Here is a 13,343-nt window from a genome sequence, read left to right on the forward strand (position 1 = left end):
ATTAATATATATGGCAAACATTATTGGGGCCAGAACCGTTCCTTGTGGAACTCCACTAATCACTTCATTCCAATTTGAGTGTTTGTCTCTTATCACCACTCTCATTTTTCTTTCATGCAAGAAGTCTTCCATCCACTTCAGCAGTTTGCCCTGTATTCCTCCTGTAGTTTCCAATTTTGTTAGTAATTTTTTGTGTAGCACCTTATCGAAAGCTTTTTTCAGGTCTAGAAATGCACAATCAGCCCATCCATATCTTGCTTTTATTACATCTACTAGCCTTGAATAGAAATACAATAAGTTCATAACGCATGACCGTCCTTATCTAAATCAAAATTGCCTTGGATTTAGTACTTTTTTTTCCAGATGCCTTACCATCTAGTTTTGATGATTCTTTCACAAATTTTAGCAATCGTACTTTTAAGAGAGACCGATCTACAGTTAGTGGGGTCTTCCTTCTTTCCCCCTTTATATATTGGTACTATATTTGCTCTTTTCCAATCTTCTGGAACTTTTCCTTTTTTTCAATGAACTGCTTATTAGACTATGTATTTTGTCTGTTAGTTAATTCCTGCATTCTCTCAAAATCCAGTTTACCATTTCATCTGGTCCATGCGATTTTCTGACATCGAGATTACTCAAGTGATTCATCATTTCATTCCTTGTCACTTCTATCTCTTTCATAAGGAGGACTTTCTTCTCCCACTCGAAATCTCTGGGTTGTATGTTCTCCCTCGTAAACAGTGATTTAAAATGCTTGTTCATAATTTCTGCCATTTCTATTTCCTCTGTGTATTCAACTCCTCCTTGTCGTAGTTTCTCTAATTCATGTTTGTTTTTCAGTTTGTTGTTTACAAATCTGTAAAATAGTTTTGGTTTATCTTTACATTTTTCTATGACACCTTTTTCATACTTTCTCTTTTCCGCTCTGCACACTTGTACTAGTATATATTTTTCCATTTTTCAGGTCTTTTGTCTTTTTTCCATTTTATCCAAGCTTTGTCCCTTTTGCCTTTTAATTCCCTACATCTTTTGTTGTACCAACACTTTACATATATTTTTTTTTTTCGTCTTAGAGCATACTTTTCCATCCTTTATAATTTTTTGTCCAAATATTTCATTTCTCTTCTACTGTTGTTTCCTCCTTATTGTTTACTTTTTGAAAGAATTCTCTTATTCTATAAAAAAAAAAAAAATCCATACATCCATCTTCCCTTTCTATATTGTTTATTTTTTCCATGTATTTTTCCTCATATAGTTCCAGTTCAACCAATATGTGGTCACTTTTACTTATTGGTATCTTATATTCAATCTTGTTCACTATTTCGGGTTCTGATGTGATTATTAGGTCCAGTCTCGATAGTTCTTCCTCATTTCTATACCTCTTGTATCCATTGTGTCATTGTATGTTCTATAATCATATCAAGTAGTACATTTCCCCATAGGTCGTCTCCCATTATAACTATTCTTCCTCCATCTTCCATTATCTTATTTAGTGTTATCCTTGTGTCTTCTAGCATACTTTTGTATTCTCTCTCTTCCCACGAGGCCGTTTTAGGAGGCACATAATTTACTACAAACTTCCTGCTCTTCCCATCCTTGTCCTCCACTTCCATCATAATCATCTCTATTCGTTCCATATGTGACATTCCTCACATTTATACCCTTCTTAGTCAGTAACATACCTCCACCTCCTTCTTACCTCTCTGTTTCTAATCCAATAATCATATGCACCATGTCCTACAGTGTTGGGTGGTAGTAGACCTTTCAATTTTGTCTCTACAATTCCCATTATGTCCGGTTCTTTTTGCATCAGGTAATCCTTCATTTCGTTCAAGCCTGTTATTCAGCCATCTATGTTTGTATAAGACACTTTTAATTCTCTTCTACTTCCATCGTGTTTTCTGTTTCCTTTCCGTTTTTCTCTGCTATGAACCATTTCCTCACTTTCATATCCACTACTCTCCAATAGAATTTCTCTTTTTCTGACTGTTCTTTTCTCGTTTTTTTCCTTAGCTTCTAGTCTTTTTGTTTTCTTCTTTGTATATTCCTTCCCAGTTTTCTTTTTGAAAGAATTCTCTTATTTTATCAGTTTGTTTTTTTATACATCATTCTTCCTTTTCTATATTGTTCATTTTTCACATATTTTTCCTCATTTAGTTCCAGTTCAATCAATATGTGGTCACTTTTACTTATTGGTGCTTTATATTCAATCTTTTCCATTATTCTAGGTTCAGATGTGATTATTAGGTCTAGTCTCGATGGTTCTTCTTCATTTCTATACCTAGTGTTCTCCTGTATCCACTGTGTCATTGTATGGTCAATAATCATCTCGAGTAGAACAATTTCCCATGAGCCTTCTCCACCCTTTACTGTATTTTAGTATTTTTGTGTCATCTGCGAAAAAATCCATATAACACTCTACTCCTTCATCCATATTGTTTATGTATATGGCAAACATGATTGGAGCCAGTACCGAGCCTTGCGGGACACCACTTATCACTTCTTCCCATTTCAAGTATTTATCTCTAATTACTAACCTCACTTTTCTACCAGTCAGGAAGTCCTCCATCCACTCCAATAACTTTCCTCCGATGCCACCTATTGATTCTATTTTTCTTATTAATTTCGTGTGTGGTACCTTATCAAATGCTTTTTGTAGGTCTAGATAGGCACAGTATGTCCATCCATCACTCTCTTGTATTATCTCTATTAGTCTCGAATAGAAGCAGATCAGGTTTGTTGTTCAGGATCTTCCTTGTCTAAATTGATTTGGATTCAGTATATATATTTTTTTTTTCCAGATGTTTAACCCATCTACTTTTGATCACCTTTTCACCTATTTTTTGTCACTGTGCTTGTTAGGGAGACCGGTCTGTAGTTAGTTGGATATTCTTTGTTTCCTCCTTTATATATTGGTACAATACTTGCATTTTTCCAGTCTTGTGGTACTTTTCCTTCTTTGGGCGAGCATTTGATTATGTATATTTCATCTGTTAACTCCTCTAGACATTCTTTCAGTATCCAATTTGCAATTCCATCCGGACCATGCGATTTTCTGACATCAAGGCTTTTCATTTGGTCGCTGATTTCTTTCTGTGTTACAGTTATTTCCTTCGTGGTGGGGGGGAATTTCTATCTCTCTATTCCCTCACCTACACACACCTACACACACCTAAACACACACACACACACACACACACACACACACACACACACACACACACACACACACACACACAGATTCTTGGCTTAACATACGATACATCCATGTCATTCAAACAGCATATCACAAACGCAAAAGCAAAATCCACACCTAGATTCAACGCAATTAAATCCATTGAAGGCACAATATTCAGACAAATCAAAGAAACTGCCACGACAGCATACAATGTATACGCTCAGTGATGAATTTATGCGAGCCCAGCCCTTGATCAAATACACCACAATACACTGCAGATGAAAACGAGATTAAAAGGAGCGACACTTGAGAATTACATCACCAATTTCTTTCTTTAAAGCTATTCCATTTTTCACAGTTATTTGAAGCTTATGTACTGTACAGTCTACATTATTCAAACAGCCTTTTTCGTGTTTGTACTGGCATCGCATGAGATACAATGGATGCTTCTGCTTGGAATATTCCACGTGCCTAACAGGTCACCAAACTTTATAGAAATGTATTCTCCAGCACGTCTTCCATGCACGGGGACGGCACGAGCACAAAGTTCAATTGCTCAAATCCCCCAATAATGGCACGAGCAGTGATACTCGATAATAAAACACCTGCTCAGGCTTCTGGCCATACATTTATTATAAAAACAAAATTGCAGTTCAGTTTGTTTTCATTTACAGTTTTTTTCACTTTATTGATGCTGACTCACATTTCGTTACAATCCATTGGTGAGTAAAAATTGCGCTGTTTCAGCTTGTACTGAAGTCCTATTTCAGTCATCAGTCTCATGAAACGTAGGTCATCCAAATGACTGAATGGCAAATCGTCCATCGCTAGCATCTCTGTAACAATTCTATGATTTTTTTTTTTTTTTTTTTTTTTTTTTTTTTTTTTTTTTTTTTTTTTTTTTTTTTTTTTTTTTTTTTTTTTTTTTTTTTTGAGCTGTTTACGCGAGGCATCCAGAATAGAAAGGGGAAAATGCTGGCGCCATGCGTAAGGGAATTTGACTCTTAAGATCAAGCGCTCTAAGAACCATATTTTCGTACCAAGGTGTGGCATTTACCCCTTTCTATTCCTAAAAATATATAGATATATCATAGCTATATGTTTTGGGGGAATTTTAAATAAAAACCATATTTCCGTAGAGAGGTGGTGTGGCATTTACCAATTTCTATTACTATATATGTTTTTGTGGGAATTTTGAATACTATGCTGAGTAATATCCTCATCCTCATTTTCAAATCGCGGATGTGGATGTTGGTTACAGAAGCGGATACGGATGTTACATTGCCAATGCGGATTTTCAAAAAAATTTGGATATCCGAAACATCTCGTGTGTAATTATTTACCTAGTTGTATTTACCTCGTATTTTGCGGGAAGGGGAGCTACGCTCGTGATGTCCCGCCTTTGTATCTCGCAGTGTCTAGTTTTCTCTTAAACTCATGAATGGTTTTTGCGCACACTATCTTTTCGTCCAGTTTATTCCAAGTGTCCACCACTCTATGTGGAAAACTGTTTTTCTTCAGATCTTTTCTATAACTATGTATTTTTTTTTCTTTCCATGTCCTCTTGTGTTTCTCTTGTCCCAGTTTAACAAATCCTCTCTATCGAGTATTTCTGTGCCCTTCATGATTCTGTAGATGGTCAGTAGGTCGCCTCTCTCTCTTCTTTGCTCCAGAGCCGGTAACTCCAGTTTAGCCAATCTCTCCTCATATGACAAGTTTGCAAGTGCAGGGGCCATTTTTTTGGCTGCTCTCTGGATTCTTTCTATTTTCTTTATATTTTTTTTTTATACAGGGTGACCACAATGTCGCCGCATATTCTAGTCTAGGCCTTATCAGTGTGACCAATATATATTTTTTTTTAATAATTTCTTCGTCCAAATACATAAATGCCACTTTTATTGATCTTAGCAAGTTATAGGATTTTCTGACAATTTTGCTTATCTTTTTTATCAAAGGACAAGTCGTTTGAGATGATTACACCCAAATCTTTTCGGATATCTCCTTTACTTCCTTATTTCCAATTTTATATTGTCCTGATATTCTATTTTTACTTTTCCCAAACTCCGTTATGCTATACTTCTTAATATTGAAGTCCATTTTCCATTTCTGACTCCAGTTACATACCTTATTCAGGTCTTCCTGTAGTGATTCGCAATCCTTTCCAGTTTTTACTTTCCTTAACACTGTGTGTGCGTGTGTGTGTGTGTGTGTGTGTGTGTGTGTGTGTGTGTGTGTGTGTGTGTGTGTGTGTGTGTGTGTGTGTGTGTGTGTGTGTGTGTGTGTGTGTGTGTGTGTGTGTGTGTGTGTGTGTGTGTGTGTGTGTGTGTGTGTGTGTGTGTGTGTGTGTGCGTGTGTGCATGCGCGCGTGCCCGTTTCCGTGCGTGTTCGTGTACATGCGTGCCTGTGCCCCTGAGTATGTGCATGTGATTCACCATGGTCTTGGACCACGTGTTGGACTCGTGATCGACAGCTATTTTCCTCCCGGAAGAGAACTCAGAGCTTATACACGACTGATCTCTGGGTAATGCTGTGACCTTACACGCACACACACACACACATCCAAATCCCCGCCCATGAGAATTGGAGTAACGACCCGCAGCGTGGCAATACTGAAATTACTTCAGCCCTGGGCGTGATTCGAACCCGAACCGCCGTAGAGGCAGCCAGGAACTCTACCACTGCGCCACGAGTCGTGTGTGCACGAGTCTGTTTGTTCCTGTGTGCGTATGTACACTACAGTGCATTCACGTCAATATTATGCAACAGTTGCACGAGCCTAAACCAAAACACAGACACAAGAAGATCAAACAAGCACTCAACACGTAACGTGACACAAAACAACAACAACACGGTCTGGTGAACGCATCCAGTGTCCCAGGAAATGGAACAAATCGGTTACTTACGTAAATTCCGACACCCAAATTGAGCAGGAAGTATACCACAATGGCTAGGTAGTCCCAGAATATAAATTCTTCCTCGCTGTCCGCCATAGCTAAAAGATTTTCCAGTAACTGATATTAAAAAAAGTCTTCTGTGACACAACACAAGCGTTCGTTCGACAGCCTTGTCATCCACGGTTTACCAACGAAGTGAAATTACTCCTACTTTTTGACTGATGAACATATACTCTCCCGTTTGCATCTGGTTGCGTTGCCAAGAAAGACAACACGACGAAAATACTACATCCAAGCATTCTCCTGAAAAAAACACGAACACTTCCTATACGACAAGAACACTCTGAGTGTCATCTAGGTAAACGTTATTCGAGAAAACGAATCCAAAACACTGAAAATCCTGACTGCGATTTGACAATCGGGGAGTCTTTGGCAACTATATCGATGGGCGGAGCTAGAGAGGTTATATATCGGGCTCGACCAATAAGAAACGATCAAACGTTCGAACCCACAATGATGCAAGAGTTACACAATCACGCAATGAAATACACAATATGGAAAAAATAGGTCCGTATGAACACATCAACAATGTATCTAACATTCGTAGAGGTTTAACCTCTCCATGTTCGTCATTCAGTTTCTCACAGTATAACGAAATAGCAATTTGACATTTGGGAATTAAAAAAAAATCGTAACCGAAGTCGTGTCTACTCAAACGAATTAGCAAAAGTAGGTAGCTTGCGTGTTTGTATTTACCTACCTAGTTGTATTTACCTAGTTGTATTTTCTGGTAGGAGAGTTATGCTTGTAGTGACCCGCTGTTGTACCTCTCCACATCCAGTTTTTTCGTAAAGTCATGTATAGATTTAGCACTCGCTGTTTCCTCTTTCAGTTTGTCCCAGATATCCATCACTCTGTGTGGAAAACTATTCTTTTTCAGATCTATTCTGTAACTGTCTTTCGTAAGTTTCTTATCGTGTCCTCTTGTATTTCTTCTATCCCATTTTAGTAGGTCATCCCTATCAAGAATTTCCATCCCTCTCATAATTGTGTAAATGGTTATCAAATTGTGTGAGTGCATAATTGCATGCTTATGAGTATTTGCATTGAATCCAATCCTGGCCGAACAAGCGTTCTGGTAGGCAGACGACCAGTCCCCGTATGCCCTTGTGTCCTACTTGGACGTTCCCGGAAGATTTCCCATCGTTCCGGTAGATAGGTGTCCAGACTTCGGTCACCTCTGGGTCACAGAGAGAGAGAGAGAGAGAGAGAGAGAGAGAGAGAGAGAGAGACAGAGAGACACAGTGTGTGTGTGTGTGTGTGTGTGTGTGTGTGTATTTACCTAGTTGTATTTTGCAGGAAGGGGAGCTACGCTCGTGGTGTCCCGCCTTTGTATCTTGCAGTGTCTAGTTTGTTTTTAAACTCATGAATGGTTTTTGCGCATACTATTTCATTGTCCAGTTTGTTCCAAGTGTCCAAAACTCTATGAGGAAAACTGTTTTTCTTCAGTTCTCTTCTATAGCTATGTTTTTTGATTTTCTTTCCATGTCCTCTTGTGTTTCTTTTGTCCCAGTTAAGTAAGTTCTCTCTATCGAGTACCTCTGTGCCTCTCATGATTCTGTAGATGGTCAATAGGTCACCTCTCTCTCTTCTTTGCTCCAGTGTCGGTAACTCCAGTTTAGCCAATCTCTCCTCGTGTGTGTGTGTGTGTGTGTGTGTGTGTGTGTGTGTGTGTGTGTGTGTGTGTGTGTGTGTGTGTGTGTGTGTGTGTGTGTGTGTTTGTGTGTTTGTGTGTGGGTGCAAACATCTGTTAATATATTGCGACAAGTATGAAAAGGTGGATGAAGAAAAATACGAATCTTGGTCCGAGTTTATTCCTGACTAGTTTCGTACGAAGGATTTTTCAGTTTGATCAACAGCTATAGCTTCGTCTGGCTATCCCAATTAACCAGATCACAAAGGAAGTAACAATGATAACATGATGATATAAATACAGGTAATCTAATAATAGTAAAAATGAGTATACTAAGAGTATTGGTAATGATTATGATAGTAGCAACAGCAATAGTATTAATAATACAATACAATCAGTCCGTGTAGTTGGAAATATGTGGTAGGGCAGGGATTCTCAAAATTTTCCTCCATTATTGACCCCTATGGCTTGATGTATTTCTCCATTTACCTCCTTAGGGTGTGCAATAAGATTGAACAGGACTAAACATGATTGATTGACACTCTCCCCTCCTCTCCCATCCTTTCTCTCTCCCTCGACGTGCACGTGCACACACACACACACACACACACACACACACACACACACACACACACACAAAATAAATAAATAAGTAAAAAAGGGATCAAATAAAAAACCTAGATGTCAGGAAATCGCATAGACCAGATGGAATTGCAAATTGGATAGTGAAAGAGTGTATAGACGAACTAACAGACAAACTATACATGATGATAGACTTCTCACTCAAAGAAGGAAAGGTACCACAAGTTTGGAAAGATGCAAACATAGTACCAATATATAAAGGTGGAAATAGGGAAGATCCTACAAATTTCAGACCTTATCCCTTACAAGCACAGTAGCAAAAATATGTGAAAAAATAATCAGAAATTAATGGACCAAACACTTGCAAGAAAATAAAATAGTAAACCCTAAACAATTTGGCTTTAGAAGTGGAAGATCGTATACCACAAACCTAATTTGCTTTTACTCGAGATTAATTGAGATAATACAAGAAAGAGATGGCTGGGCAAATTGCGCCTTCTTGGATTTGCAGAAGGCATTCGATAATGTACCACATAAAAATTTATAATAAAAATTGAAATAATAGGAGGAATACAAGGTAAGCTGCTGGAATGGATGAAAGATTTCTTAATTGGAAGAAAAATGAAAGTGGTACTTAGAGACAAAAATTTGAACTGGGAAGATGTGAAAAGTGGCGTCCCGCAGGGCTCTGTATTGCCTCCTTTAATGTTTGCCATATATATAAATGATATGGATGAGGGAGTAAATTGTTACATGAACTTCTTTGCTGACAATACCAAATTACCCAAGAGAGTAAAACCGGAAGAAGATTGTAGATCACTACAAGAAGACCTAGACAAAATATGTGGATGGAGTCAGAAATATGAGATGAACTACAACATTAAGAAATGTAGTATAATAGAATTTGGAAAAGGTAAAAAATAGAGTATCGGGTCAATATAATATCGGAAACAAAGAAGTCAAAAAAGTCAATTCGGAAAGGGACCTGGGAGTAATCATCTCAAGCGACTTGACACCTGATAAATATGTCAATAAATTATTTGGAGAGACTTTTAACCTACTAAGATCAATGAAAGCGGCCTTCGACTACATAGATGAAGAGTTGTTGTTTTTTTTTAATCATTTTATTACGCTCAAAGAGCGGCAAGCCTAGTACATAGGTAATTAACTATTTACATGAGGATCGTGACTCATAGGACACGCTGTTCGACTGAGGTGGCAATTCGTAGTTAAGTACAAAATTTCAGAGGTTGGGACATAGTGGTGGAGAACACGGTATATAATCAGTGGTAATAACAGCATGTATTAAACAATCACAGTCAACAGTATATATAAAACAAAAGTATGTACAATATCACAGTCATGATATAAGAGACATTGACATAATTGAGACAGTCGTGGACAAGATCATACATGAGAATTATTACGTCGTATAACGATAGTTAGCACCCACCAAAGTGTGGGTGACGTAAGAGTAGTGTTTCTAAATGGTTATCGGCAAGCAAGTATTTACATACATCAATGACAGACTCTCTATGGGGGATTAAATCTGTTACTGCAGGGCATTCAAGGCAATAATGCTGAAGGTTGTTTGCATTGGGCAAGTCACACAGTTTACAGGAAGAAAATTGAGGCATGTCTCTTGTCTCGCTCACCTGCCACACTGGTCTGTAGCCTAATCTAAGTCGAGCAGATACCACATTATGTCTTCTAACTAAGAGTCCTCGGCGGCGATATTTGTGGGGGCGATTGGCAAAGTGATCATAGTGCTGAATGGTCACACTCGAAGGTCGTTCGATATTCCTCCGGTGAACGATAGGCAAATGAGCTGCAGCACGTATTTTGCGTCTGTAGAATGAGAGGGAACTAGGTGAAGCGTCAGTTGCAGGTGAGGGCTGTTCGCAGGCTGCCTTGGCGAGTAGGTCCACTGTCTCGTTGCTAGTTATTCCTACGTGAGAAGGGATCCACAGGAAGTGAATAACAAGGGAGTGCTCAAGGGCTGTGGCTAACTGAAATAGAATGCGAGTTACTAGGTTATGGGATTCTGATTTTTGGGAGGACAAGGCACGGAGAGCAGATTGAGAGTCACAGATAATTAGGCCATTACTACCAATACGTAGCAGTAGCAGTAGATTGACAGCATCCAGGAGTCCGTGGAGCTCGCAGGAAGTTGAGCTAAGGAAACCTGGTAGTCGGCGTCCAATCCAGCCTCCATGGGGTGGAACCATACTAGGCGAGTAGATGGCACAGCCCGTGTTTCCGTCCGGTTGCAGTGACCCGTCTGTGTATATTGTATGAACAGCTGGGAGGGAAGAGGTCACTTTGGCGATGGTTTCTAGAGCTAGTTGCTTCTGTAGTAGGGGCAGGTCACTCTTGCATGTTGGTGTATAGGTGACGGCGGGGAGCGGAACCTTCCAGGGGGGCGGATTGTGAACAATTTCTTGTCTAGGAATATGAAATCCTATACTCTGTAGGTTTGTGCAAATGGCTCTAATAAGGGCGCAACCACCAGGTTGGAGTCGGGGTCGAGGTGCGGTGGGGTCGAGAGACGTTGTGATGACATTCGAGTAGTGGGGGCTAATATGTGGGGTGTGTAAGCATTTAACAGTGAAATATGTTACGTTAGCGTGTATTCGTTCCGTCAGAGGGGATAGATGTAGTTCCTGTAGCATATTGGCAACCCGAGTAGAGATTGGGCAACCTAGTATGAGCCGCATAGCTTTATTTTGAAACTTATCGAGGGGGTTCAATGCTGATTTAGGTAGTTGACATAAGGCAGGAGAGAGATAATCGATGACTGAGCGGATAAATGCTACGTATATATTTCTTGCCACTGCTATGGAGATCCCAGCAGCGTTGTTGGTAAGCCACTGAAGAGGTGTTAGGCGTTGTTGTAGTCGAGTCAATACGTCATCAACAAGTGGATGAATACGCTGCCGTACGGGGGTGGGGGGTGGTGACGCGGACGGGCGCTCCCAGGTAGATATACTGCGTGCAGAGTGGTATAACGCTGGTACCTACTAGGAAAGCAGGGAGTGTTCGTGGCTTACAGGGAGAGAAGATCCTGCACTTTTCGGGGGAGATGATGAGACCACATGAAGATGAGTGTTCATAAAACGAGTGGAGAAAGAGCTGAAGATCTTCAGAGGAAGTCGAATGGATGTATATGTCGTCTGCATAATATGTAACTTGGGTACCTGGGACATCAGGGAGTAGAGAAAGAAGGCGATGCATGAGGACATTGAATAAAAATGGACTGAGGACACCTCCCTGTGGGGTGCCAAGGTCAAATCTCCTGGTAGCACTAATAGCCCCTTTTTCAAGAGTACACGAGACGATCTGTTGCTCAGGTATCCTTGCACCCATCTCAAGAGATTCCCTTTGATATTAAAATCTACAAACTGATCGAGGATTATATCCTTGTTTGCAATGATAAATGCACTTTTAAGATCTAGAAAGGCCACAATACTGGTAGGAGAGAGGCGGGTGTATAATTCAAAGAGACAGTGATGTGTGCTGCGGTGGGGCAGAAAGCCATAAAGCCTAGTGGAGTTTGTCGTGGAGGCGGAACATGAGGCGGTTGAGAAGAATACGCTCAAGCACTTTGCTAAAGCAGGACGTGAGGGAAATGGGTCGGAATTTGTCGGAACCGGGTTTAGGAATTGGAACAATGAGACTGGTCGTCCAGGCTTGTGGAACATATCCATATCGTAGGCAGAGATTATAGAGACGGAGGAGGGGGTCACCTGGTACTTTTAGGAGAAGGCGGAGGACTGAGTACGTGATACCATCATCACCCGGAGCTGTCGACCTACTGCTGGCAAGAGCACGGCATAATTCGGATTTTGTTATGGGTATATTGTCCTCCTCATCTGGTTCTAGCATAGCTGCGGACAGACGAAGAGTGCGATGTAACGAATGAGTGGAGAGGGACTCTCTAATATGCGCTGGGAGATTACGAACACTGGATTGTTCAGACCAATCCTCTATGAGGGCCTGTGCGTAATGAGATGGGCTATGGTGAAGACCAATGGGTGTCTTCTTTCGGATCACCTTCTTAATAAGTCTCCACATGGTTCCCACGCTCGTCTGTTGGTTGATGCCATTAGTGAATTGGTTCCAGGCGTCAGTGTGTGCACACTGTTGTATGGTTACCAAGGCGGAACTTGATTCTTGGTATTGCCGTAGAGTGTCGGGGTTAGATCTCTGATATGCAAGGCCGTCTGCTTCTGCCTGTCTATCTGCTGTTAGTATACAGTCGTTGAGCATCCAAGGCTGTACTCTCGTCTGGCGTTTGATATTTGGCCTACGTACATAACGATCGAAAAAGTTGTGTGTGCAGGTGACAAGAGAGTTGTATAACTTTTCAGGAGATTCAACATTAAACTTGGGGAGGTGTGCAGATACGAAGGAGACGTAGTTGGGAGAATACTTTGGGGGGATACTGATTCGCGTGCGTTGGTAAGCTGGAGTAGGCATCACTGGGACTGAATACCGAAGGCAGAGAGCGAGGTGATCTGAGAAGAGGACAGGCACCGAAAAGCACTTGACGTTGGTAGGCACGAGTCCACATGTAAGTATGTGATCGAGGGTACCCCCCCGAGAGTGCGTAGCACCACCAGTGTTCCAGCGAGTTAGATGGTTGTGATGTATAAAGTCGACTAGCCGGGTTCCGCTACGATTTACAGTGTCCGATTGGTCACCTAGGGTAGGGTGTCTAGCATTAAAATCGCCCATGTATATCATACCACGAGTTGTGGGAGTAGGAAGGGCTGCAGTATTCAGCTTACCAGGGGCAGAGTAAACGTTACAGAGGCGAATTGTACCACTTCCTAGTGCAACCTCAATAAGTTGGTAAGTCGTGTCATTGTCTTCGGAAGTGCCGAGTGGTCGATGCTGGACGGTGGAGTGTACATAAGTAAGGAGCCCATTTCGAATGTGGTGAACATATGGAATATAACCACTAAGGGATGGGGCTGCCCCCCCACCAGTGGGA

The 13,343-nt window shown here is 40.7% G+C and overlaps 1 protein-coding gene across 1 annotated transcript in view; it reads right to left on the reverse strand.

Annotated features, from left to right (window-relative positions):
- Positions 1-6,436, reverse strand: part of LOC143018432 (sodium/mannose cotransporter SLC5A10-like) — a 60,229-nt gene extending 53,793 nt beyond the window's left edge. The window contains exon 1 of the mRNA XM_076173793.1: positions 6,082-6,436. Coding sequence (XP_076029908.1) covers positions 6,082-6,168 — 87 coding nt within the window. The 5' untranslated portion in view covers positions 6,169-6,436. The remainder of the gene's footprint in view (positions 1-6,081) is intronic.
- Between the last annotated feature and the right edge of the window lie 6,907 nt (positions 6,437-13,343).

The sequence above is a fragment of the Oratosquilla oratoria genome, chromosome 34 (assembly GCF_046742065.1).
Source record: "Oratosquilla oratoria isolate Oo_2021 chromosome 34, ASM4674206v1, whole genome shotgun sequence".
Lineage (NCBI taxonomy): Eukaryota > Metazoa > Arthropoda > Malacostraca > Stomatopoda > Squillidae > Oratosquilla > Oratosquilla oratoria.